The sequence below is a fragment of the Oncorhynchus mykiss genome, chromosome 9 (assembly GCF_013265735.2).
Source record: "Oncorhynchus mykiss isolate Arlee chromosome 9, USDA_OmykA_1.1, whole genome shotgun sequence".
Taxonomy (NCBI): Eukaryota; Metazoa; Chordata; class Actinopteri; order Salmoniformes; family Salmonidae; genus Oncorhynchus; species Oncorhynchus mykiss.
This window is the reverse complement of record NC_048573.1, coordinates 40,032,881-40,056,354: the sequence shown is the minus strand read 5'-3', so window position 1 is coordinate 40,056,354 and position 23,474 is coordinate 40,032,881. Positions and strand designations below refer to the sequence as shown.

Sequence of the window (23,474 nt, the reverse complement as noted above, 5' to 3'; positions counted from 1 at the left end):
TCAAGAGAACATCCCTGGTCATCCCTATTGCCTCTGATCTGGTGAACAAAAATGCATAATTTGTAAAGTATGTCTGAGTGTTAAACTGTGCCCCTTGTTATGCTTAATATAAGACATTTTAAATTATGTATACTTTTACTTTTGATACTTAAGCACATTTAAAACCAAATACTTTAAAACTTTTACTCAAGTAGTATTTTACTGGGTTACTTTTTTTTAAAGGAATCTTTTCTTTTACTCAAGTATGAAAATTGTGTACTTTTCCCCACCACTGGCTTTTCATTACAAGTAGATTCTCTCCAAGTCGCTTGTGTTGTTCTGATAGGCAGTTCGGAAAAGTAGTGTATTGAGCACTGATGGTGTATCTGATAGATGGGCCCTGGAGCAGTCACAGGAGGCTGCTGAGGGGAGGACGGCTCATAATAATGGCCGGAACGGAGTGAATGGAATGGCATCACTCCTCTCCCAGCCATTACCATGAGAATGTCCTCCCCAATTAAGGTGCCACCAACCTCCTGTGTTTGAGCTCTTCATCGGGCACCTCGTCGTACGAGACGTTCACAGCTCCTCCTTTGTAGGTAGGCTGGATCGTTCACTACCAGAAGTGAAGCACCCTCCTATTGCCCCTTGGGGCAAAATCAGTTTGACACCCCTGTTCTAAATTAAATTGACTTTACATTATCAAATAGTTGCCAGAGCAGAGGCTGTTCGGTTTGCTCTTTCATTTGTCCAGGTCATTTAAAAATAACCCTGCAAAAATGTAATAACTCACAGAAAAGATCTTCGCTGACATTCCACAGACCTGCCCTATCCCATGACGTCACATGGAGCCCTTCCTTCCTGCTTTCTGCTTGCTAGCTTAGCTTCAGCTGTATTTGGCAGTCCAAGTTTTCTTATTTTTATCCTCAGCTATCCCTTACCGAAGTCAGGTCGTATTCAGGAACATTTACAATAGCCATAATAGAAACAGCTGCGACATATAGTCCAGGTAATTTATGTCAGAAAGGCTTACGAACGTCTGTGACATGGCCAGACAAGAACAAGTCCTCCAGCTTGAGCCACCACACGAACTGAAATTTAGAGGTAAGACTAGGGCAGGGCCTGATAGTTTGGTCTGCAAATATTTGACCGTCGTTCCTAGATAATGTATTAACAATAGTGTTAACTTCATTGTGAAAAGATGGGTCTGCACACGGTGTATCATATTTCATATTTCCTATTTGCATACCGACGTCTTCTACCTACCGATGCTAACAGGCTAACGCCTAGCTGTCATTTTCTAGTTTAGCCTGTAACGAGAAAGCAGGCCCGGATCATTTCCTCAATCAATATCAGTTGCATGCTATTTAGTTACTATCATAATCACGATCTCCCTGGTTTGTGAGTCGGCTGTTGCCAGCATAAATAAATACTTATTTCAATAGCTACTAATGAAAAAATGTCTAACGTTGGTAGCAAACTAGATACTTTCTATACAGTCAGGACTACACTAGGGAAATTTCCATGAAAATAAAAAAACTACCCGAATGGATACAGAGAATAGTGTTTTTCAATCCATTCCTGGGGCTAACCCTAAACGTGGGCATTTTTGTTTCAGCCCAGCACACAACAACAATCCCTCGACCTCGATAAATTGAATCGGGATTCCCTAAGAACACGTCACTTCGATACAGCTAGGACCGGAAGTGACTCTTCGTAGCAGGTTTGAGCGCATTTTCGCTGAGACTAACCCTTTTCTTAACCTTAGTAATCCTAACTTGTTCCGTTAATTAGCCTAACCTGCTACGTACATTCCCCTAACCGGTTACGAAAAAGTCACTTCCAGTCTAAGGCTCTTTCAAAGCGGCGTGTTTTTTGAGGAATCTCGAGTTGAATCAGGTATGTTATGGATGGGCTGAAACACAAATGTGCACCCCTTAGGGGGAGCCCCAGGAATTGATTGAGAAATACTGCTGTAGAAAAAGGTGACTGTTGACAATTGTTAGGCACGGATCAGTGAGTCCAAGCAGAATGGTAAGATCCGGAGGTGGACCGTTTTACCTCTTCTAATGGAATTATTGAACAGGGACTATCATTGATGATTGGTTTTGAGAATTATATCAATAGTCATAACAAAATATATTAACTAAAGATACAAGTCTAAAGATAACAAAAAATATGTGGGGTCATCTCAATAAAATGGTCCTCCCCAACTTTTTTTGGGGAAAAAAATAAGATCGCTATAATAAGATGAGTCAGCTAGCTAGCATTGATATCTATTGTCTGTTCTCTCTCCGTCTTTTCAAGGTCCATTTACAGATGTTGTCACGGCCACCCTGAAGCTAGGCAACCCAACGGATAGAAATGTCTGTTTCAAAGTCAAGACGACCGCGCCCCGTCGATACTGTGTCCGTCCAAACAGTGGCATCATCGACGCAGGCACCTCAATCAATGTGTCTGGTTGGTGTTGATTGCACATTTATTGTAACTGACAAATCTCAAATAGAGGAACTAAAAGTATGTTGAGCTGGTCAAAGTAAGGTAACACGTTGTGCTGTTGCTAAGAGGTTGCTCAGTGGCATGTATCTGTCTGCTTTGTTTCATAGTTATGCTGCAGCCTTTCGACTATGATCCCAATGAAAAGAGCAAACACAAATTCATGGTGCAGTCCGTGCTTGCTCCGTATGACATGACTGACATGGAAGGGGTGGTAAGTGTCCAAATGGAATGTGATTAATCTGAATTTCACTAATTATGATCTGATGATCACAGTAAGTCCATTCAAGTTGCAGTTCTAGTTCAGAGGGACTGGTACTTACTGTCTCAATCCTCTACTTCTTTAGGTGTTGCAAGTGGGACAAATGTGCTGTCAAGATATGCTTGTCTTATGAGTGTCATAAGAGTCCCAAGCTGGGTGTGGTCATCTTGGTGTTGCCTTGTGATTCAGTTTTCCGTCAGCCCTCCCCTCTTCTTCTTTTTCTCTCTCTCATTCTTTCTCTCATTCTATCCTTCCCACCGACAGTGGAAAGAGGCAAAGCCAGAGGAGCTGATGGACTCCAAGTTGAGATGTGCATTTGAGCTGCCGCTAGAGAATGACAAAATTGTAAGTACTCTGTCACTATATCTTGTCATATCACTACATCCAACTGCATGTATTTTTCTTAATATTCCTTCCCTCATATATTTCATTTTAGTGTAAGATGCGTTCAGAGCACCTTCATTCCATTCACAAACAGTTCCTGAATGATTGTCATCTCCATTGCATCTCTGAAGCAGCCATTGCCCTTTTTTTTTTGTATGTTGTCTTTCTCATCCCCATTCTGTTATTCATCTGCATAGTTCTGTCTCCTCCACTCCTCCCCACAGCATGCCAGTGAAAGCAACACAAATGTGTCCTCCGCCCACGTAAAGCCAGAGCTCTCCTCACTCCCTAAGTCGGCCAGCTCCTCCCTGGATGACGGGGAGGTGAAGAAGATCACGGAGGAGTGCAAGAGGCTGCAGATGGAGGTCCAGAGGCTACGGGAAGAGAACAAACAGATCAGGGTGAGTCTCTAATGGCTCTAGGACCCACAACAGTCAGATCTGTTCCACACAATACATTTATCTGCACCATCTGTAACAATGCAGACTTACTTAACAGGCCTCACCTTTCGTTTCTTATTTGAGATGGGTAATTGACTGATTTGAGATCAGTAACGGCTGTTTCACTGTTATTGCCACAAAAAAACAGCTGTTCTATATTTGCCCTGTGACTCCTCCCCCTTTACCAAGGAGGATGATGGTCTGCGGAAGAGGAAAGTCACCTCCATGGTGTCCTCCCCCCACTCCTCTTCCTCCCAGGCCATGACGAAGGAGGAGGGCCTAAGTACCCGTGTTCTGGCGCTCTGCGTGCTGTTCTTCGTCATCGGAGTCATCATCGGGAAATTGGTCCTGTAGACAGCCAGTGGCAGCGTGCTCGGAGGACCGAACAAAACAACAACGGGATGTATACTTTTTGTTGTTGCGTAATGCAACATCACAAGTTTATTTGAGTAGTGACATTTTTTAACATAAAGCGAAGGTAATCAAGAGTCGTCTTGCCTTTTTAAAATCACTCTATTCTCCGTCCTTCCACTCCTACTCGCACAGATACAGTACAAATTATTGTGTGGGGGAAGTGGCAACGTTGTGATCTATAAGTAGCAATGTGTTCCGGTAAGGCCAAGGCTTTTCCTACTGCAGGATTAACGTGACAGTTCTGATGTTGTGTGAATGTTTTACTCATTGCTTTTTTTTAAGGGAAGGACACTGTCTTGTGAGTCGAGAGGCTCCCTGTGAGTTTTAGCAAGAATGGGTAATTATGTAAATTCAGTCATCCAAAATTATTCCTTAAACAGAAAATGGATTTAGGAGGTAACTGAAAATGAAATGTTAACCATTGTTTTGTCCCAAAGAGACCCCTTTCCAATAGTCAAACTTGTAATTGGTTTTCAATATATCACAGAAGATGTACTGTCTCACCGTGCTGCAGTGAATTAGTTCTATGCACACTTGTTTAGTGACTGAGGTGAAAGTACAGAATGACCGACTTGTCCTTTTGGTCGAAGGCCTGGGATGTGAGTGATATCCTCAGGGTCAGTATGAAATGGCTGTCATCTTCAGAGAGAACAACAGTGATGCAGCTTTTCCAGATGACGGCAAATGGCTTTACCTTAGGTGAAGCCTGGAAATGATCCAAGTCCTGTATCTGATTGCAGCTGAGTAAGAGAAATATGCAACATCCATTTTTGACATACAGTACACTAAAATATAACGATGGGTTTGGACTCATGACGCTGTATATAGTTTGATAGTACTTTATGTTCTTGTGCTTTGCTTCAGTTTTCTTTTTTGAGTATCATGTAAGGCATAATTGTTTTGTAATTATATTTGTACGCACTGTATTCAAATCAAGTTCTCATATAGTGTCTACAAATAGCATGGAAATGACCTCAATAGTTTTCTTTCTTCCTGTCTTAAACACAGCAGCAAATATGACTGTCTTCTCAAAAGGGACCATCTCGGAACTAGCTATCGGTTGGGGTGTTTTCTCTCTTGGAATGGTTTCCACTGTCTTAGCTGTCTAAAGAATCAACCGTCCTGTTTGTATTTAAAATCACTTTTTTTTTGTAGCTTGGGGGGCTTGGATTGTGGACGGCTGGATGGAGATTTGAGCTGTGAACACTATATTAAAAACTGCTTTGGCGCTTCAGACCATCACATGTAACCACAATAATTGGATACAGTTTTGTATGTACATTAAATAAACAAAATATAATGGATTGTGTAGCATCATAATGAATTAAATGCATAAACCCAAAACTTGTTTTTTGGTGGAAAGTTGATTTGCTTCAGTCTTATTCATGGTGCAAGGACAACCAAGCAGAGGTGTAAAGTGCAGCCTTTGGGAGTTTGGAATGGCCCCAGTCAGTATTTTGCATTATTGTTGGGACAGATTTTGTGTTCGAGTGTGTGGCATGCCTGTGTCCACACAGTCTTTAATGCATGCCCTATTTAGTTGATCTAAAGATTTATAGGTTTATAAAGATTGTATGTAATCCTTTAGTAATACCTTATTCACTTGCTAACAGCTGTATTCTACAGGACCAAGGTTTCACAAAGCCCCTGCATTACTGAAAGTTGGACCCTCCCTCTATAACTTGTTGATAATCCTTCCACCTTCAGACAGATTTCATCTCGTTCAACTATAAATGCTTGCTTGAACAACTAAATTATTATTCTTACGGAGATGGGGCTGTAAGATTCTGACATGCATGGATTTGTCACCATCTAGTGGTGGAAAGTGGCAGACTAGAGCAGTGGTTCCCAAACTTTCAGTCACTGTACCACCAACTGAAATATCACATTTACATAAGTATTCAGACCCTTTACTCAGTACTTTGTTGAAGCACCTTCAGCAGCAATTAAAGCCTTGAGTCTTCTTGGGTATGATGCTACAAGCTTGGCACACCTGTATTTGGGGAGTTTCTCCCATTATTCTCTGCAATTACTCAAGCTCTGTCAGGTTGGATGGGGAGCCACTCTGCACAGCTATTTTCAGGTCTCTCCAGAGATGTTTAGTCGGGTTCAAGTCCGGGCTCTGGCTGGAACACTCAAGGACATTCAGAGACTTGTCCAAAGCCACTCCTGCGTTGTCTTAGCTGTGTGCTTAGGGTCATTGTCCTGAGCGCTCTGAATCAGGTTTTCATCAAGGATCTCTCTGTACTTTGCTCCGTTCATCTTTCCTTCGATCCTGACTAGTCTCCCAGTCCCTGCCTCTGAAAAACATCCCCACAGCATGATGCTGCCACCACCATGCTTCACCGTAGGGATGGTGCCAGGTTTCCTCCAGACATGACGCTTAGCATTCAGGCCAAAATCTTGTTTCTCATGGTCAGAATTCTTTAGTTGACTTTTGGCAAACTCCAAGCGGGCTGTCATGTGCCTTTTACTGAGGTGTTGCTTCCGTCTGGTCACTGCCATAAAGGCCTGATTGGTGGAGTGCTGCAGAGATGGGAGAACCTTCCAGAAGGACAACCATCTCCACAGAGGAACTCGGGAGCTCTGTCAGAGTGACCATCGGGATCTTGGCCACCTCCCTGACCAAGGCCCTTCTCCCCCAATTGCTCAGTTTGGCTGGGCGGCCAGCTCTAGGAAGAGTCTTGTTGGTTCCAAACTTCTTCCAATTAAGAATGATGGAGGCCACTGTGTTCTTGGATCGTCAATGCTGGAGACATTTTTTTGGTACCCTTCCCCAGATCTGTGCCTTGACACAATCCTGTCGACCTCATGGCTTGTTTTTTTTGCTTTGACATGCACAGTCAACTGTGGGACCTTATATAGATAGCGTGCCTTTCCAAATTGTCCAATCAATTGCATTTTCCACAGGTGGACTCCAAGTTCTAGAAACATCAAGGATGGTCAATGGAAACAGGATGCACCTGAGCTCAATTTCGAGTTTCATAGCAAAGGGTCTGAATACTTATGTAAATAAGGTATATGTTTATTTTTTATAATTTAGCAAAAATGTCTAAAAAAAACTGTTTTCGCTTTGCCATTATGGGGTATTGTGTGTAGATAGATTGAGTACATGTTTTCCTCATCAATTTTAGAATAAGGCTGTAACGTAACATGTGGAAATAGTGAAGTTGTCTGAATACATAGTATATCATATATCAAACAAAGTATGGAGGTCTCTGTTCAATACCCACACTACGAGACAGGATAAGCTATTCTGATATGGTTGTCACAGACCATGAACCCAGCCCTCACCCAGTCACCAGGAATTGCAAGCTATGTCAACCATTCAGGACATAGATAAAAACAAAGTATACACCGAGTATACAAAACATTGCCTTTTTCCATGACATAGACTAACCCAGGTGAAAGCTATGATCCCTTATTGAGGTCACTTGTTTAATCCACTCAATATTAGGAAGTGTTCATACTGGTTGGTATACTCAGTGTAGTTCATGGGTCAACCACCCTGTAAATCTCGCTCAATATCATTGAGAAGACTTGTCCATCGTGCTACATAGGATACCTACCTTCTGCGCGCAGTTGTGTCAATGGCAGTGTTCTCATGTTCAGGAGCATGGCACTGAACGGTGGTCATATGGGGCGGCAGGTTAGCCTAGTGGTTAGCGCGTGGGACTAGCAACTGAAAGGTTGCAAGTTCAAATCCCCAAGGTACAACTGTCATTTTGCCCCTGAACAGGCAGTTACCCCACTGTTCCTAGGCCATCATTGACTTAACAGACTTGCCTAGTTAAATAAAAGGTCAAAATAAATAAAAGGGACATTCATGTTGGGCTGAAACTCTAACCAGCAGCACTCCTGCCTCTTTCCTCTACACTTCCTTTGACCTTGAACTAATGACTAACTCGTCAATAGATGCAATTGAAACACATTACGTCCCCTCACCTACATAAAATTACTGCAGTTAATTATCTTGTAATTCCCTAAGCTACACTCCTGACGAGAAATACATTCATCAACCATTGTGATGTTGACCTACACCATGACAATGTTTAGGCAAATACCCAAAGACCCATGTTAATATTTTTCATAAACTGTAACTGTGCAAATAAGCTTTGTGGGGAATGCCAGTGTCTGGGTTAAACTGGGAATGACCGTTCTATCGCCTTGGATGGGAAACAAAGACAGAATTGAATAGAGTCGTGATGCATGTGATAGATGCAGTATAATGTTCTCTTTGAAAAGCAGTGAAGTAACAGCGAGGAGTTAAAAGAGCTGTCTAAGTAAATACAGTGGACATAACGAGATCTGGCTAACGATGGATGAATGAAATGTCACGGGTGTATCTGGTGTAGGTTTGTCCTTGTGGTTGTGTGTAAGGACGGGCCTGTGGCTGTCTGCACCAAAAACCTTTATTTCGCAGAGCTCCTCTTCTGAAAGTAGAGACTCATTTTTGATGTACACAGTAAATGAAAACTAGGGCACTGAAGTGAAAGTGTAATACTGTACAGTCCGTCTGTTGTGCAACACTAGGAAGGACCCCAAAACAATACAATTGTTTGTTATCTTTAGCAAAAGAAAAAAAATAAATGTAGAAACAAGCAAATGTTTTGCATTTGGATATTTGTCATTACCTTTTACCTTTAAGCTATAAAAAAAAAAAGAAAAAAAAAAGGTAAATAAACTCACCCTTCATGTTGTTCGCTAATGAAACAAAACCTGAACAAAACCTAAACGAAAAGAATTTAAGTTACAGCAATAGGCACACTAAAAAAAATGTGTCACGGTTCTTTGATACTAATAAAATACTTTTTTAAATCCATAGACATTTCATATATTTATATATTTTTTGGTATATGGATCCAAAAATAGACATTTAAATCATAAAGGGGAGATAGGGGAGGGAAATTAAAAATCCAAAGCTACGAATGGTTGTTCCCCTTCCCTGGAGAGAGAGAGGGGGGGGGGGGGGCAACTGGCCAATCCATACAGCGCAGTATAACACCCACTTTAGCTCGTTATACACGTACAGTCGTGATCAAGGCACAGGGATCTTCTTAGTCATTTTTCAATAAAGTTGTACAAAATAATACATTTTACAGTCTGTACAAGAATAATAGTTCAGCAGTAAATTAAAGAGATACAAAGAGCCTGGGAAGGAGGAGGGAGGGGTAGGGTAGGAGGGAGGGGTAGGAGAGAGGGGTAGGGTAGGAGAGAGGGGTAGGGTAGGAGAGAGGGGTAGGGTAGGAGAGAGGGGTAGGGTAGGAGAGAGGGGTAGGAGAGAGGGCTGGGGGAGAGAGGGCTGGGGGAGAGAGGGCTGGGGGAGAGAGGGCTGGGGGAGAGAGGGCTGGGGGAGAGAGGGCTGGGGGAGAGAGGGCTGGGGGAGAGAGGGCTGGGGGAGAGAGGGCTGGGGGAGAGAGGGCTGGGGGAGAGAGGGCTGGGGGAGAGAGGGCTGGGGGAGAGAGGGCTGGGGGAGAGAGGGCTGGGGGAGAGAGGGCTGGGGGAGAGAGGGCTCTGGGGGAGAGAGGGCTCTGGGGGAGAGAGGGCTGGGGGAGAGAGGGCTGGGGGAGAGAGGGCTGGGGGAGAGAGGGCTGGGGGAGAGAGGGCTGGGGGAGAGAGGGCTGGGGGAGAGAGGGCTGGGGGAGAGGGCTGGGGAAGAGGGCTGGGGAAGAGGGCTGGGGGAGAGGGCTGGGGGAGAGGGCTGGGGGAGAGGGCTGGGGGAGAGGGCTGGGGGAGAGGGGTAGGGTAGGAGAGAGTGGGGATAAGGGAAATGGAGGAAACCAAGGAGGGGGGGGGGGGGGGTGACCATATGAGTAAAGATTAGTGTCCCATTTATCGTTATCTTCCTCTTTTTTTAATTTCAGGATATTTTTTCTTTAAAAACATAACAAAGAGCATTGCCAGTAAAGTAACAGTGCATGGTATGTGGTGAAGTTAAGAGAGGATAGGGAGGAGTGAAAGAGGCGAGAGAGAGAGTGTGTGTGTGAGAGAGCGCACAGGGCACAATGGCACAACAGTCTACACAGACAAAACAAATCGTGGAGACAGAAACGGGGCTGATCAGACTTCTCTTAACTTATATGGTACTGTACTGTATATGGGCTTTGCACTCCGTTGAGTTCTGTGAACGTTGGCCTTTCTCCTTCCGCTGCTGTACCGACAAGGCAAAGTCATGTGACAATCCTGTGGGTGTCATGGTGTCCAAGCTCCACCATATTCACATAAATATTCCCTTCCCCCAAACCCCGCTCACCATGATGCTTCTCTGGTTCATTGTCCGTCATTGAAATTGCTCCTGGTAGGTATCTTGGCTGTGATTCATTGAAAACACTGAGCCAGTCAATCTGTGGCTGCAGCCAGCAAGCAGCTAAGACTCAGGACTTGCTCAGTTCAGGACCAGTGACCATGCAGTCGAGTAAAAGCGTGTGGGGTTATTTTTCTGTATGCAAGCAGTTATGGGTAAACTGAGATTAAGTGTGCCTAAGAGTGTGTCTGTGTGTGTGTCAAAATATGAACGGAGGTTGTGAAAGAAAGACAGCCCGGTGCCATGTCAGTGTGCGTACTCGCGCCCGTGTGTGTGTGTGTGGTGAAATGGGTTCAAGTCTTGAGCACAGTGCTAAAATGCTGTGGAGTTCAGCTGATCTGGCTTGGATGTATTCTGTGTTTTGCAGTATTTCAATAGCAATTTCCATGTTGCGCTGTAGCTCTCATGTCTAGTTTGACTTCAGGAGTCCCCAAGAGCACACAGAGTCAGGGCGACAGGGGTGGGTTTCAGGGAATCGGGAGTGGGGGTCAGGGAGGGACCGGAGGTCGGGGTTCCGAGTCTGTGTTGCAGTCCCCTCCCATCACAAGAGCTCGTACTGCCGAAGGTGCATCCGCTGAATGATGTCCCGACAGTCGTTGAAGACCCGGCGGATGTTTTCCGTGTCGACGGCGCAGGTAAAATGGGGGTAACAATAGTGCCTGCCATCTCCGCTGGCTGTGCTGATCCTCTGAAGAAGAAAAAAAAATCACAGTGAAACACAATGAGACAAATTTGCACTACCACCATTCAGGACATCATCCCCTTGACTCAATAACAAATCTAACACTTACTGCACGTTAGCCTTCCTGCTAACTTATTCAATACGAGTAAGAGAAAGTCATCTCATTTGTCATCTTTTGTTGCGATTAGATACTATTTTGTAATCAATACCATAAGATTCCACGTAACATTAGCAGGGGAGACATCGGAATGTCTGCACTTACCAGGAACTCATCTCGTATGAAGTACTTTGCCCTCGTGACACGCGGATCCTCCCCTGCTTCCGGTGTTGCTATAGAAGCGTGAGAGACTGAATGATGAGTGTTATGATTGGATTCTGGTACACCATCACACATTGTCAGTGCCACAGTTTGCTATGGCGATTACTTATCAGCCACAGGAAAGAACATTCAGGAGCCACCTACTGTGGCTAAAATCAGAAGCAGTCTCTGTGTGTGTCTCACCATCATCCGGTGTGGTGTAGCGTGCAAACTCTGGGAAATACTCTTCGATTTTTGATTTCCCAGCCAACACCTTCTCCGCTAGCAGGTCCTGTTTGTTGAGGAATAGGATGACAGAAATGGTCCGCAGCCACCTAAAGAGACAAACACACAAGAGATGCTGGGTAAATACACAGAAAGCAGTCAGTGGTCCATTAGAGCGAGCAAATTAGATTAATGAGAGCATTTTAATAGAACAGAGGAATAGAATGAATCTTCATGTTCGTGGATAGTGGGTGTCATGGGTTGTGCACGTTTCTCTGTGTGTGTCAGTGGAGGCTCCTCAGAGGAGGAAGGGGAGGACCATCCTACTCAGTAAATTTCATAAGTAAGAAGGGAAACGTAAAAAATATTTTTTTTTTTTAGATAAAACTATACTAAAATATAATCACATCACCAAATAACTGATTAAAACACTGTTTTGCAATGAATGTCTACATTATCCTCAACAGCACCCTCTAGGGTAGCACCATCGTGTAGCCGGAGGACAGCTATTTTCTGTCCTCCTCTGGGTACATTAACTTCAATACAAAACCTAGGAGGTTCATGGTTCTCACCCCTTCCATAGACTTAAACAGTAATTATGACAACTTCGGGGGACGTACTTCAACCTATCAGAGCTCTATCAGCTGCAGTATGAACTGACATGCTGTCCACCCAATCAAAGGATCAGAAAATAAATCTACTACTGAAAGCATAAGCTGCAGCTAGCTAAGACTGCAGTGCATAAAGTGCGGTGAGTCGTTGACTCAGACAATTGTACAGTTTTGAACAAATTAATTTGTCAAATTAAGGAGAAGCAGCAGAGAGAGCTAGCTAGCTATATTGCTTTGTATGTTCTTTTCTTCTTAGTTTACCTTTCTTTTAGTTAGAAAATGCATCTAATTTGGCCTAGCAACCTGACTCGGAGAGGAATGCTACAGTGGGGAGAACAAGTATTTGATAACCTGCAAAATTGGCAGTGTTTCCTACTTACAAAGCATGTAGAGGTCTGTAATTTTTATCATAGGTACACTTCAACTGTGAGAGACAAATCTAAAACAAAAATCCAGAAAATCACATTGTATGATTTTTAAGTAATTAATTTGCATTTTATTGCATGACATAAGTATTTGATCACTTACCAACCAGTAAGAATTCCAGCTCTCACAGACCTGTTAGTTTTTCTTTAAGAAGCCCTCCTGTTCTCCACTCATTACCTGTATAAAAGACACCTGTCCACACACTCAAACAAACAGACTCCAACCTCTCCACAATGGCCAAGACCAGAGAGCTGTGTAAGGACATCAGCGGTAAAATTGTAGACCTGCACAAGGCTGGGATGGGCTACAGGACAATAGGCAAGCAGCTTGGTGAGAAGACAACAACTGTTGGCGCAATTATTAGAAAATGGAAGAAGTTCAAGATGACGGTCAATCACCCTTGGTCTGGGGCTCCATGCAAGATCTCACCTCGTGGGGCATCAATGATCATAAGGAAGGTGAGGGATCAGCACAGAACTACACGGCAGGACCTGGTTAATGACCTGAAGAGAGCTGGGACCATAGTCTCAAAGAAAACCATTAGTAACACACTACGCCATCCTGCAGCGCACGCAAGGTCCCCCTGCTCAAGCCAGCGCATGTCCAGGCCCATCTTAAGTTTGCCAATGACCATCTGGACGATCCAGAGGAGGAATGGGAGAAGGTCATGTGGTCGGATGAGATAAAAAAAATAGCTTTTTGGTCTAAACTCCACTCGCCGTGTTTGGAGGAAGAAGGATGAGTACAACCCCAAGAACACCATCCCAACCGTGAAGCATGGAGGTGGAAACACCATTCTTTGGGGATGCTTTTCTGCAAAGGGGACAGGACAACTGCACCGTATTGAGGGGAGGATGGATGGGGCCATGTATCGCGAGATCTTGGCCAACAACCTCCTTTCCTCAGTAAGAGCATTGAAGATGGGTCGTGGCTGGGTCTTGCAGCATGACAACGACCCGAAACACACAGCCAGGGCAACTAAGGAGTTGCTCCGTAAGAAGCATCTCAAGGTCCTGGAGTGGCCTAGTCAGTCTCCAGACCTGAACCAAATAGAAAATCGTTGGAGGGAGCTGAAAGTCTGTTTTGCCCAGCGATAGCCCCAAAAACCTGAAGGATCTGGAGAAGGTCTGTATGGAGGAGTGGACCAAAATCCCTGCTGCAGTGTGTGCAAACCTGGTCAAGAACTAGAGGAAACATATGATCTCTGTAATTGCAAACAAAGGTTTCTGTACCAAATATTAAGTTCTGCTTTTCTGATGTATCAAATACTTATGTCATGCAATAAAATGCAAATTAATTACTTAAAAATCATGTGATTTTCTGGATTTTTGTTTTAGATTCCGTCTCTCACAGTTGAAGTGTACCAATGACAAAAATTACAGACCTCTACATGCTTTGTAAGTAGGAAAACCTGCAAAATCGGCAGTGTATCAAATACTTGTTCTCCCCACTGTATTTATGTTAGCTAGCTGGCTAAGACTATCCAACACTGTAACTCCTTCAAGTCAAGGTAAGCTGTCGTTTTTACTAACCTTTTTACTAACCGTTGTGACTACTAAACTGCTTGCTGTACACTGTACTGTGTGATAGTATACTCAATCCAATCCATGTGTACAAACGCCTTAGTTCTAGTTTGTCGACTATAACATTAATACAGTGGAGAACCGTGACTATAGGACCTAGGTCTTCAGAGGAACCAAAAATCTTCCAATACATTGCATCAAACTCCAAAATAACATTACCTTTCAAACTTATTTCAGTTTATCTTGAAAGAGGATGCTAACAAATTAGCAACAACATCGTCTCACTACTACAACACAAGCTAGCTAACGTTACTAGTGTAAAAGGCTCTGCATGGTCAATCCGATATCTGAAGTGGCATTTACTGCGATCATGCAGACTCCACAGACGTCGGGGCTTTGTGTTTATACAGAACGTACCGCCCCCACCTACCGTCAACCAATCATGTCAATGTGGAGCACTCCACATTGTTACAAAATGTGTGCGATGGCGATGCGTTATGGAGCTTGATTTGATCCTTTTTTAATTGATTTATTATTTTAAAGGTAACCTTTATTTAACTAGGCAAGTCAGTTAAGAACAAATTGATATTTACAATGACGGCCTACCCCGGCCAAACCCGGACGACGCTGGACCAATTGTACGCCACCCTATGAGACTCCCAATCACAGCCGGATGTGATACAGACTGGATTTGAACCAAGGACTGTAGTGATGCCTCTTGCACCGAGATGCAGTGCCTTAGGACCGCTGCGCCACTTCACTACTAACCCTTCTCTTTCCAATACAAACTGAAGAGATGAAATCAGAAGATCATTAAAATGATTGTAAAGCTGAAATAGAAAAACATCAACAAGCGAAGGGTAAAGGTGAGAGGAGAGCGTGTAGATGCGAGAACAACAGACAAGTTCCCTACTTTTTCGCTCTTCCAGAACCCAAAACGTGTTTACGCTCACTAACAGTCAATTACTGGCATTCTTTTGCATGACAATAACCCGGCTTTCAAAATCTCATGACCGCCACAGTCCTAGGAGGGACCTACCTGAATTTGTCCAACAGAAGCTCTTGTTTAAGTGGACTAATGATTAACCCCCAAATTACTCACTGTCTGACCACCCTGATTACTCCGATTTTTCTCTCAACCTGTGCACCTACGCTATAAACTTTCATTTTGTATGCTAGGTTGTAGCAACCTCATGATGGGTATAGGGGAAAATCATGTAGTAGCCTAAACCTGAGCTGGGTGAATGGAATATGAATGACAGTCATCCAATATGCTTTCATAGAAAAAAAAGAAGCACTAGCGAACGGCACCGACCGCCACTGGTGTGTGCGTGCATTTGTGCGTCACCTGTTGTTCCAAATGTTCTTGAATAGATTGAGAGCCTCCTGTAAACGGTTGGTCTGATTGTCCTCCCGGATCACCATGTTGTAGCTGCTACTGGCCACCACGAAAATAATGGCTGTTACATCTAGTGGGGAAGACAGAGGGAGGAAGGGCACAGGCAAGCTGGTTTTGTAAACGGCAATCAATGACACAGTCAAAAGGCACTTCAGGTTTAAGCCTAAGATCGAAACACACAGTCATAGCAGAAAAGCGATGGTAGGAAAATACGGGAAACCTTTAGAGGAACGAGAATACAGACTAAGACCCTTCTAGACTAAAAATGATCTATAAATTAAATCCAAATTGTGAGTTACTCTATTGGGTTGGCCAGATCAAATGGAAAAACAAATGTTACCATTAAAGCACTGGATCCATTTCCGACGTTCATCCCTTTGCCCACCAACATCAAACATGCTGTTGAAGAAATGGCAAAGTGAGACAAATGCCACACACTACCACCTTGTGGCGTAGTGATGAATCACATGTTCGCTGCACTGTATGGACTCGTAAACGTCTGCAGGGCCGGGTTGGAGATTTCTCTTTGAGTATTGTACTAATAACCGAATGCGACGATAACCCTGGGTTATACTCACTGGAAATTTACTTTGTCCACCTGAAATCTGGTTTCAAAGATCCCAGAGGTGAGCACTCGGCATCTCAGTAGGTCCTGAGAGATGACAAAAGAAAGACTGGAGTCATTCATCTGCTTTATATTTATCAATATCAATATTCTGAAAAGTTGATGATGGAGTACAGTAGGCATCTCTCTCCAATTGAGGTCTCTGGCCAAAAGTAGTGCACTATACAGGGAATAGGGTGTACTTATAATGGTGCCGTAGGGGATGGCTGTCATTTCTACAGGCTCCTAACCAACTGTGCTATTTTTTTTTTCGCATTGTTTTAACTTATTTTGTATATAATGTTGCTGTCTCTTATGACAGAAAATAGATTCTGGACAGAACAGCGATTACTCACCTCAAAACGGGACGAAATTGTGTTATTTAATGAGTCATACTTTAAGGACATACTGCTTTCCCGATACCAGGCCAAAATTGTGAGAATTCGTCGGCGAGTGGGTAAACTGCCACTACCATGCATACTATTGGCCAACGTGCAATCATTGGGGGGAGAAAAAAACTGGGTGATCTACGATCAAGACTATCCTACCAACGAGACATTAAAAACTAATATCTTATGTTTCACTGAGTCGTGGCGGAACGATGATACGGATAATATAGAGGTGTCTGGGTTTTCCGTGCATCGGCAGGACAGAGCAGCTACGTCTGGTGTGATGAAGGGCGGGGGTGTGTGTCTATTTGTCAATAACTGCCGGTGCGCGATGTCTAATATCAAAGAAGTCTCAAGGTATTGCTCATGATAAGCTGTTGTTCACACAATCTACCAAGAGAGTTCTCATCTATATTACTCATAGCCGTCCATTTACCACAACAAACCGATGCTGGCACGAAGACCGCACTCAACGAGCTAACAAGAAAATGCTCATCCAGAAGCGGCACTCCTAGTGGCCGGGGACTTTAATGCAGGCAAACTTAAACCCGTTTATCCTCATTTCTACCATGTGACACCAGAGAGAGAGAGAGAGAAAAAATATGTAAAACAAATCCCTCTAAACCACCGTTACTCCACACAGAGACACATACAATGCTCTCACTCCCTCTTCATTTGGCAAATCTGACCATAATTCTATCCTCCTGATTCCTGGAGGAAGTACTTATTGACTCGCTCAATACGGAAGTGGTCAGATGACACGGATGCTACGCTACAGGACTGTTTTGCTAGCACAGACTGGACTATGTTCCGGGGTTCATCTAATGGCATTGAGGAGTCACTTGCTTCATCAATAATTGCATCGACATACATATTCACAGTCCCCACAGTGACCGTACATACATATTCCAACCAGAAGCCATGGATTACAGGCAACATCTGCGGGACACTAATCCGGACGCTTATAAGAAATCTCGCTCTAGCCTCAGATGAACCAGCAAAGCGTCAATACAGGACAAAAATGTAATCCTACTACACCGGCTATGACGCTCGTCGGATGTGGCAGGGTCTGCAAACACAGCCACGAGCTGTCCACTGACGCGAGCCTACCAGACCAGCCTTTTCTGCTCGCTTCTAGGCAAGCAACACTGAAGCATGCATGAGAGCACCAGCTGTTCCGGACGACTGTGTGATCACACTCTCTGTAGCCGATATGAGCAAGACCTTTAAACAGGTCAACATTCACAAGGCTACAGGGCCAAACGGATTACCAGGACGTGTACTCAAAGCATGCGCGGACCAATTGGCAAGTGTCTTCACTGACATTTTCAACCTCTCCCTGACCGAGTCTGTAATACTGGCAGACTACCATAGTCCCTGTGCCCAAGAAAGTGAAGGTAACCTGCCTAAATGACTACCGCCCCATAGCACTTACAGTGCCTTGCGAAAGTATTCGGCCCCCTTGAACTTTGCGACCTTTTGCCACATTTCAGGCTTCAAACATAAAGATATAAAACTGTATTTTTTTGTGAAGAATCAACAACAAGTGGGACACAATCATGAAGTGGAACGACATTTATTGGATATTTCAAACTTTTTTAACAAATCAAAAACTGAAAAATTGGGCATGCAAAATTATTCAGCCCCTTTACTTTCAGTGCAGCAAACTCTCTCCAGAAGTTCAGTGAGGATCTCTGAATGATCCAATGTTGACCTAAATGACTAATGATGATAAATACAATCCACCTGTGTGTAATCAAGTCTCCGTATAAATGCACCTGCACTGTGATAGTCTCAGAGGTCCGTTAAAAGCGCAGAGAGCATCATGAAGAACAAGGAACACACCAGGCAGGTCCGAGATACTGTTGTGAAGAAGTTTAAAGCCGGATTTGGATACAAAAAGATTTCCCAAGCTTTAAACATCCCAAGGAGCACTGTGCAAGCGATAATATTGAAATGTATCAGACCACTGCAAATCTACCAAGACCTGGCCGTCCCTCTAAACTTTCAGCTCATACAAGGAGAAGACTGATCAGAGATGCAGCCAAGAGGCCCATGATCACTCTGGATGAACTGCAGAGATCTACAGCTGAGGTGGGAGACTCTGTTCACAGGACAACAATCAGTCGTATATTGCACAAATCTGGCCTTTATGGAAGAGTGGCAAGAAGAAAGCCATTTCTTAAAGATATCCATAAGAAGTGTTGTTTAAAGTTTGCCAAAAGCCACCTGGGAGACACACCAAACATGTGGAAGAAGGTGCTCTGGTCAGATGAAACCAAAATGGAACTTTTTGGCAACAATGCAAAACGTTATGTTTGGCGTAAAAGCAACACAGCTCATCACAATGAACACACCATCCCCACTGTCAAACATGGTGGTGGCAGCATCATGGTTTGGGCCTGCTTTTCTTCAGCAGGGACAGGGAAGATGGTTAAAATTGATGGGAAGATGGATGGAGCCAAATACAGGACCATTCTGGAAGAAAACCTGATGGAGTCTGCAAAAGACCTGAGACTGGGACGGAGATTTGTCTTCCAACAAGACAATGATCCAAAACATAAAGCAAAATCTACAATGGAATGGTTCAAAAATAAACATATCCAGGTGTTAGAATGGCCAAGTCAAAGTCCAGACCTGAATCCAATCGAGAATCTGTGGAAAGAACTGAAAACTGCTGTTCACAAATGCTCTCCATCCAACCTCACTGAGCTCGAGCTGTTTTGCAAGGAGGAATGGGAAAAAATGTCAGTCTCTCGATGTGCAAAACTGATAGAGACATACCCCAAGCGACTTACAGCTGTAATCGCAGCAAAAGGTGGCGCTACAAAGTATTAACTTAAGGGGGCTGAATAATTTTGCACGCCCAATTTTTCAGTTTTTGATTTGTTAAAAAAGTTTGAAATATCCAATAAATGTCGTTCCACTTCATGATTGTGTCCCACTTGTTGTTGATTCTTCACAAAAAAATACAGTTTTATATCTTTATGTTTGAAGCCTGAAATGTGGCAAAAGGTCGCAGAGTTCAAGGGGGCCGAATACTTTCGCAAGGCACTGTACGTCAGTAGACATGGAGTGCTTTGAAAGGCTGGTCATGGCTCACATTAACACCATCCTCCCGGAAACCCTAGACGCCAATTCACATACCGCCCCAACAGATCTCAAATCACACTCCACACTGCCCTTTCCCACCTGGACAAAAAGAAGACCTATATGAGAATGCTGTTCATTGACTACAGCTCAACGTCTAACACCATAGTGCCCACAAAGCTCATCATTAAGCTAAGGACCCTGGGACTAAACACCTCCCTCTGCAACTGGATCCTGGACTTCCTGACGGGCCACCCCCAGTTGGTAAGGGAAGGCAAAAACACATCTGCCCTGCTGATCCTCAACACTGGGGCCCTTCAGAGGTGGGTGCTGAGTTAGCCTGAAGCTAGCCCGGCCAGGGCTCCTGTGCTACCACCGAAGTCCACTCCTGGGCTACAATTTTCGGACCCCTTCTACTGCCGGTACGGGGCAATGAACCCCGCCGATCCTCTACGACTGGAATACTGACATAATCTGCCCGAGGATTCCAACAGGCCCCTCAGGCCCTGCTAACTGTCAGAATAGCTGTGGTCCCAGTCAGCCCAACCACTCACTGGACCCATATGTTCCCTTGGCTACGCATGCCTCTCTCTAATATCAATATGCCTCATCCATTACTGTCCTGGTTAGTGATTACTGTCTTATTTCACTGTAGAGCCTCTAGCCCTGCTCAATATGCCTTAACCAACCATGTTGTCCCACCTCCTACATATGCGATGACATCACCTGGTTTAAACGTCTCTAGAGACTATATCTCTCTCATCATTACTCAATGCCTAGGTTTACCGCCAATGTACTCACATCCTACCTTACCTTTGTCTGTACACTATGCCTTGAATATATGCTATCGTGCCCAGAAACCTGCTCCTTTTACGCTCTGTTCCGAACGTGCTAAATGGCCAGTTCGTATAGCATTTAGCCGTACCCTTATCCTACTTCTCCTCTGTTCCTCTGGTGATGTAGAGGTTAATCCAGGTCCTGCAGTGCCTAGCTCCACTCCCACTCCCCAGGTGCTCACATTTGTTGACTTCTGTAACCGTAAAAGCCTTGGTTTTATGCATGTTAACATTAGAAGCCTACTCCCTAAGTTTGTTTTAGTCACTGCTTTCGAACACTCTGCCAACCCGGATGTCTTAGCCGTGTCTGAATCCTGGCTTAGGAAAACCACCAAAAACCCTGAAACCTCCATCGCTAACTAACATTTTCCGCCAAGATAGAACTGCCAAAGGGGGCGGTGTTGCAATCTACTGCAAAGATAGCCTATAGAGTTCTGTATTACTATCCAAGTCTGTACCCAAACAATTTGAGCTTCTACTTCTAAAAATTCACCTTTTCAGAAACAAGTCTCACTGTTGCCGCTTGCTATAGACCTCCCTCTGCCCCAGGCTGTGCCCTCGATACCATATGTGAATTGATTGCCCCCCATCCATCTTCTGAGCTCGTGCTACTAGGTGACCTAAACTGGGACATGCTTAACACCCCGGCCATCCTACAATCCAAGCTTGATGCCCTCAAATCTCACACAAATGATCAATGAACCTACCAGGTACAACTCCAAATCCGTAAACACAGGCACCCTCATAGATGTCATCCTAGCTAACTCGCCCTCCAAATACACCTCTGCTGTTTTCAATCAAGATCTCAGCGATCACTGCCTCATCGCCTGCATCCGTAATGGGTCTGCGACCAAATGACCACCCCTCATCACTGACAAACGCTCCCTAAAACACTTCAGCGAGCAGGCCTTTCTAATTGACCTGGCCGGGGTATCCTGGAATGACATTGACCTGATCCCGTCAGTAGATGATGCCTGGCTATTCTTTAAGTGCCTTCCACACCATCTTAAATAAGCATGCCCCGTTAAAAAATGTAGAACTAGGAATAGATATAGTCCTTAGTTCACTCCAGACCTGTCTGCCCTTGACCAGCACAAAAAACCTTCTGTGGCGTTCTGCATTAGCATCGAATAGCCCCCGTGATACGCAACTTTTCAGGGAAGTTAGCTTTTCTAAGGCTAGCTTCTTCAAACAGAAATTTGCATCCTGTAGTACTAACTCAAAAAAGTTCTGGGACACTAAAGTCCATGGAGAATAAGAGCATCTCCTCCCAGCTGCTCACTGCTCTGAGGCTAGGAAACACTGTCACCACTGATAAATCCACTATAATTGAGAATTTCAATAAGCATTTCTCTATGGCTGGCCATGCTTTCCACCTGGCTACCCCTACCCCGGTCAACTGCCCGTGATCCTACACAGCAACCCGCCAAAGCCCCCACCATTTCTCCTTTACCCAAATTCAGATAGCTAATGTTCTGAAAGAGCTGCAAAATCTGGACCCCTACAAATCAGCCAGGCTAGACAATCTGCCCAAATTGTTGCAACCCCTATTACTAGCCTGTTCAACCTCTTTCGTATCGTCTGAGATTCCCAAAGATTGGATAGCTGCCGCGGTCATCCCCCTCTTCAAAGGGGGTGACACTCTAGGTCTGTAGCAGTTTGGGTCTACAGTGCCTTGCGAAAGTATTCGGCCCCCTTGAACTTTGCGACCTTTTGCCACATTTCAGGCTTCAAACATAAAGATATAGAACTGTATTTTTTTGTGAAGAATCAACAACAAGTGGGACACAATCATGAAGTGGAACGACATTTATTGGATATTTCAAACTTTTTTAACAAATCAAAAACTGAAAAATTGGGCGTGCAAAATTATTCAGCCCCCTTAAGTTAATACTTTGTAGCGCCGCCTTTTGCTGCGATTACAGCTGTAAGTCGCTTGGGGTATGTCTCTATCAGTTTTGCACATCGAGAGACTGACATTTTTTCCCATTCCTCCTTGCAAAACAGCTCGAGCTCAGTGAGGTTGGATGGAGAGCATTTGTGAACAGCAGTTTTCAGTTCTTTCCACAGATTCTCGATTGGATTCAGGTCTGGACTTTGACTTGGCCATTCTAACACCTGGATATGTTTATTTTTGAACCATTCCATTGTAGATTTTGCTTTATGTTTTGGATCATTGTCTTGTTGGAAGACAAATCTCCGTCCCAGTCTCAGGTCTTTTGCAGACTCCATCAGGTTTTCTTCCAGAATGGTCCTGTATTTGGCTCCATCCATCTTCCCATCAATTTTAACCATCTTCCCTGTCCCTGCTGAAGAAAAGCAGGCCCAAACCATGATGCTGCCACCACCATGTTTGACAGTGGGGATGGTGTGTTCAGCTGTGTTGCTTTTACACCAAACATAACGTTTTGCATTGTTGCCAAAAAGTTCCATTTTGGTTTCATCTGACCAGAGCACCTTCTTCCACATGTTTGGTGTGTCTCCCAGGTGGCTTGTGGCAAACTTTAAACGACACTTTTTATGGATATCTTTAAGAAATGGCTTTCTTCTTGCCACTCTTCCATAAAGGCCAGATTTGTGCAATATACGACTGATTGTTGTCCTATGGACAGAGTCTCCCACCTCAGCTGTAGATCTCTGCAGTTCATCCAGAGTGATCATGGGCCTCTTGGCTGCATCTCTGATCAGTCTTCTCCTTGTATGAGCTGAAAGTTTAGAGGGACGGCCAGGTCTTGGTAGATTTGCAGTGGTCTGATACTCCTTCCATTTCAATATTATCGCTTGCACAGTGCTCCTTGGGATGTTTAAAGCTTGGGAAATCTTTTTGTATCCAAATCCGGCTTTAAAACTTCTTCACAACAGTATCTCGGACCTGCCTGGTGTGTTCCTTGTTCTTCATGATGCTCTCTGCGCTTTTAACGGACCTCTGAGACTATCACAGTGCAGGTGCATTTATACTGAGACTTGATTACACACAGGTGGATTGTATTTAACATCATTAGTCATTTAGGTCAACATTGGATCATTCAGAGATCCTCACTGAACTTCTGGAGAGAGTTTGCTGCACTGAAAGTAAAGGGGCTGAATAATTTTGCACGCCCAATTTTTCAGT

General features: G+C 44.1%; 2 protein-coding genes across 3 annotated transcripts in view; one reads left to right on the top strand and one right to left on the bottom strand.

The window, feature by feature from the left end:
- Positions 1–803: 803 nt before the first annotated feature.
- LOC110532056 (vesicle-associated membrane protein-associated protein B) lies at positions 804–5,339 on the top strand. The gene is made up of 6 exons (XM_021615656.2): positions 804–1,083; positions 2,287–2,439; positions 2,586–2,689; positions 3,002–3,082; positions 3,346–3,522; positions 3,751–5,339. The coding sequence occupies exons 1-6, from the start codon at positions 996–998 to the stop codon at positions 3,913–3,915; spliced, it is 768 nt and encodes a 255-aa protein (XP_021471331.1). The 5' UTR covers positions 804–995; the 3' UTR covers positions 3,916–5,339.
- Positions 5,340–9,801: 4,462 nt separating this feature from the next.
- The window catches only part of LOC110532055 (guanine nucleotide-binding protein G(s) subunit alpha), a 33,458-nt gene continuing 19,785 nt past the window's right edge, over positions 9,802–23,474 (bottom strand). The window contains exons 7-12 of one of the 2 annotated variants that reach the window (XM_021615654.2): positions 16,022–16,095; positions 15,784–15,842; positions 15,393–15,513; positions 11,464–11,594; positions 11,224–11,309; positions 9,802–10,967 (exon numbers count right to left, since the gene is read on the bottom strand). In XM_021615654.2, coding sequence (XP_021471329.1) covers positions 10,821–10,967; positions 11,224–11,309; positions 11,464–11,594; positions 15,393–15,513; positions 15,784–15,842; positions 16,022–16,095 — 618 coding nt within the window. In that variant the 3' untranslated portion in view covers positions 9,802–10,820. The remainder of the gene's footprint in view (positions 10,968–11,223; positions 11,310–11,463; positions 11,595–15,392; positions 15,514–15,783; positions 15,843–16,021; positions 16,096–23,474) is intronic. The other variant, XM_021615655.2, reaches the window with a different exon arrangement.

Coding starts and splice junctions, on each gene's coding strand:
- LOC110532056 (XM_021615656.2), top strand. CDS start 996: ATGTCAGAAAGGCTTACGAACGTCTGTGACATGGCCAGACAAGAACAA. Junction 1,084..2,286: donor ACACGAACTGAAATTTAGAG/GTAAGACTAGGG, acceptor CGTCTTTTCAAG/GTCCATTTACAGATGTTGTC. Junction 2,440..2,585: donor CACCTCAATCAATGTGTCTG/GTTGGTGTTGAT, acceptor TTTGTTTCATAG/TTATGCTGCAGCCTTTCGAC.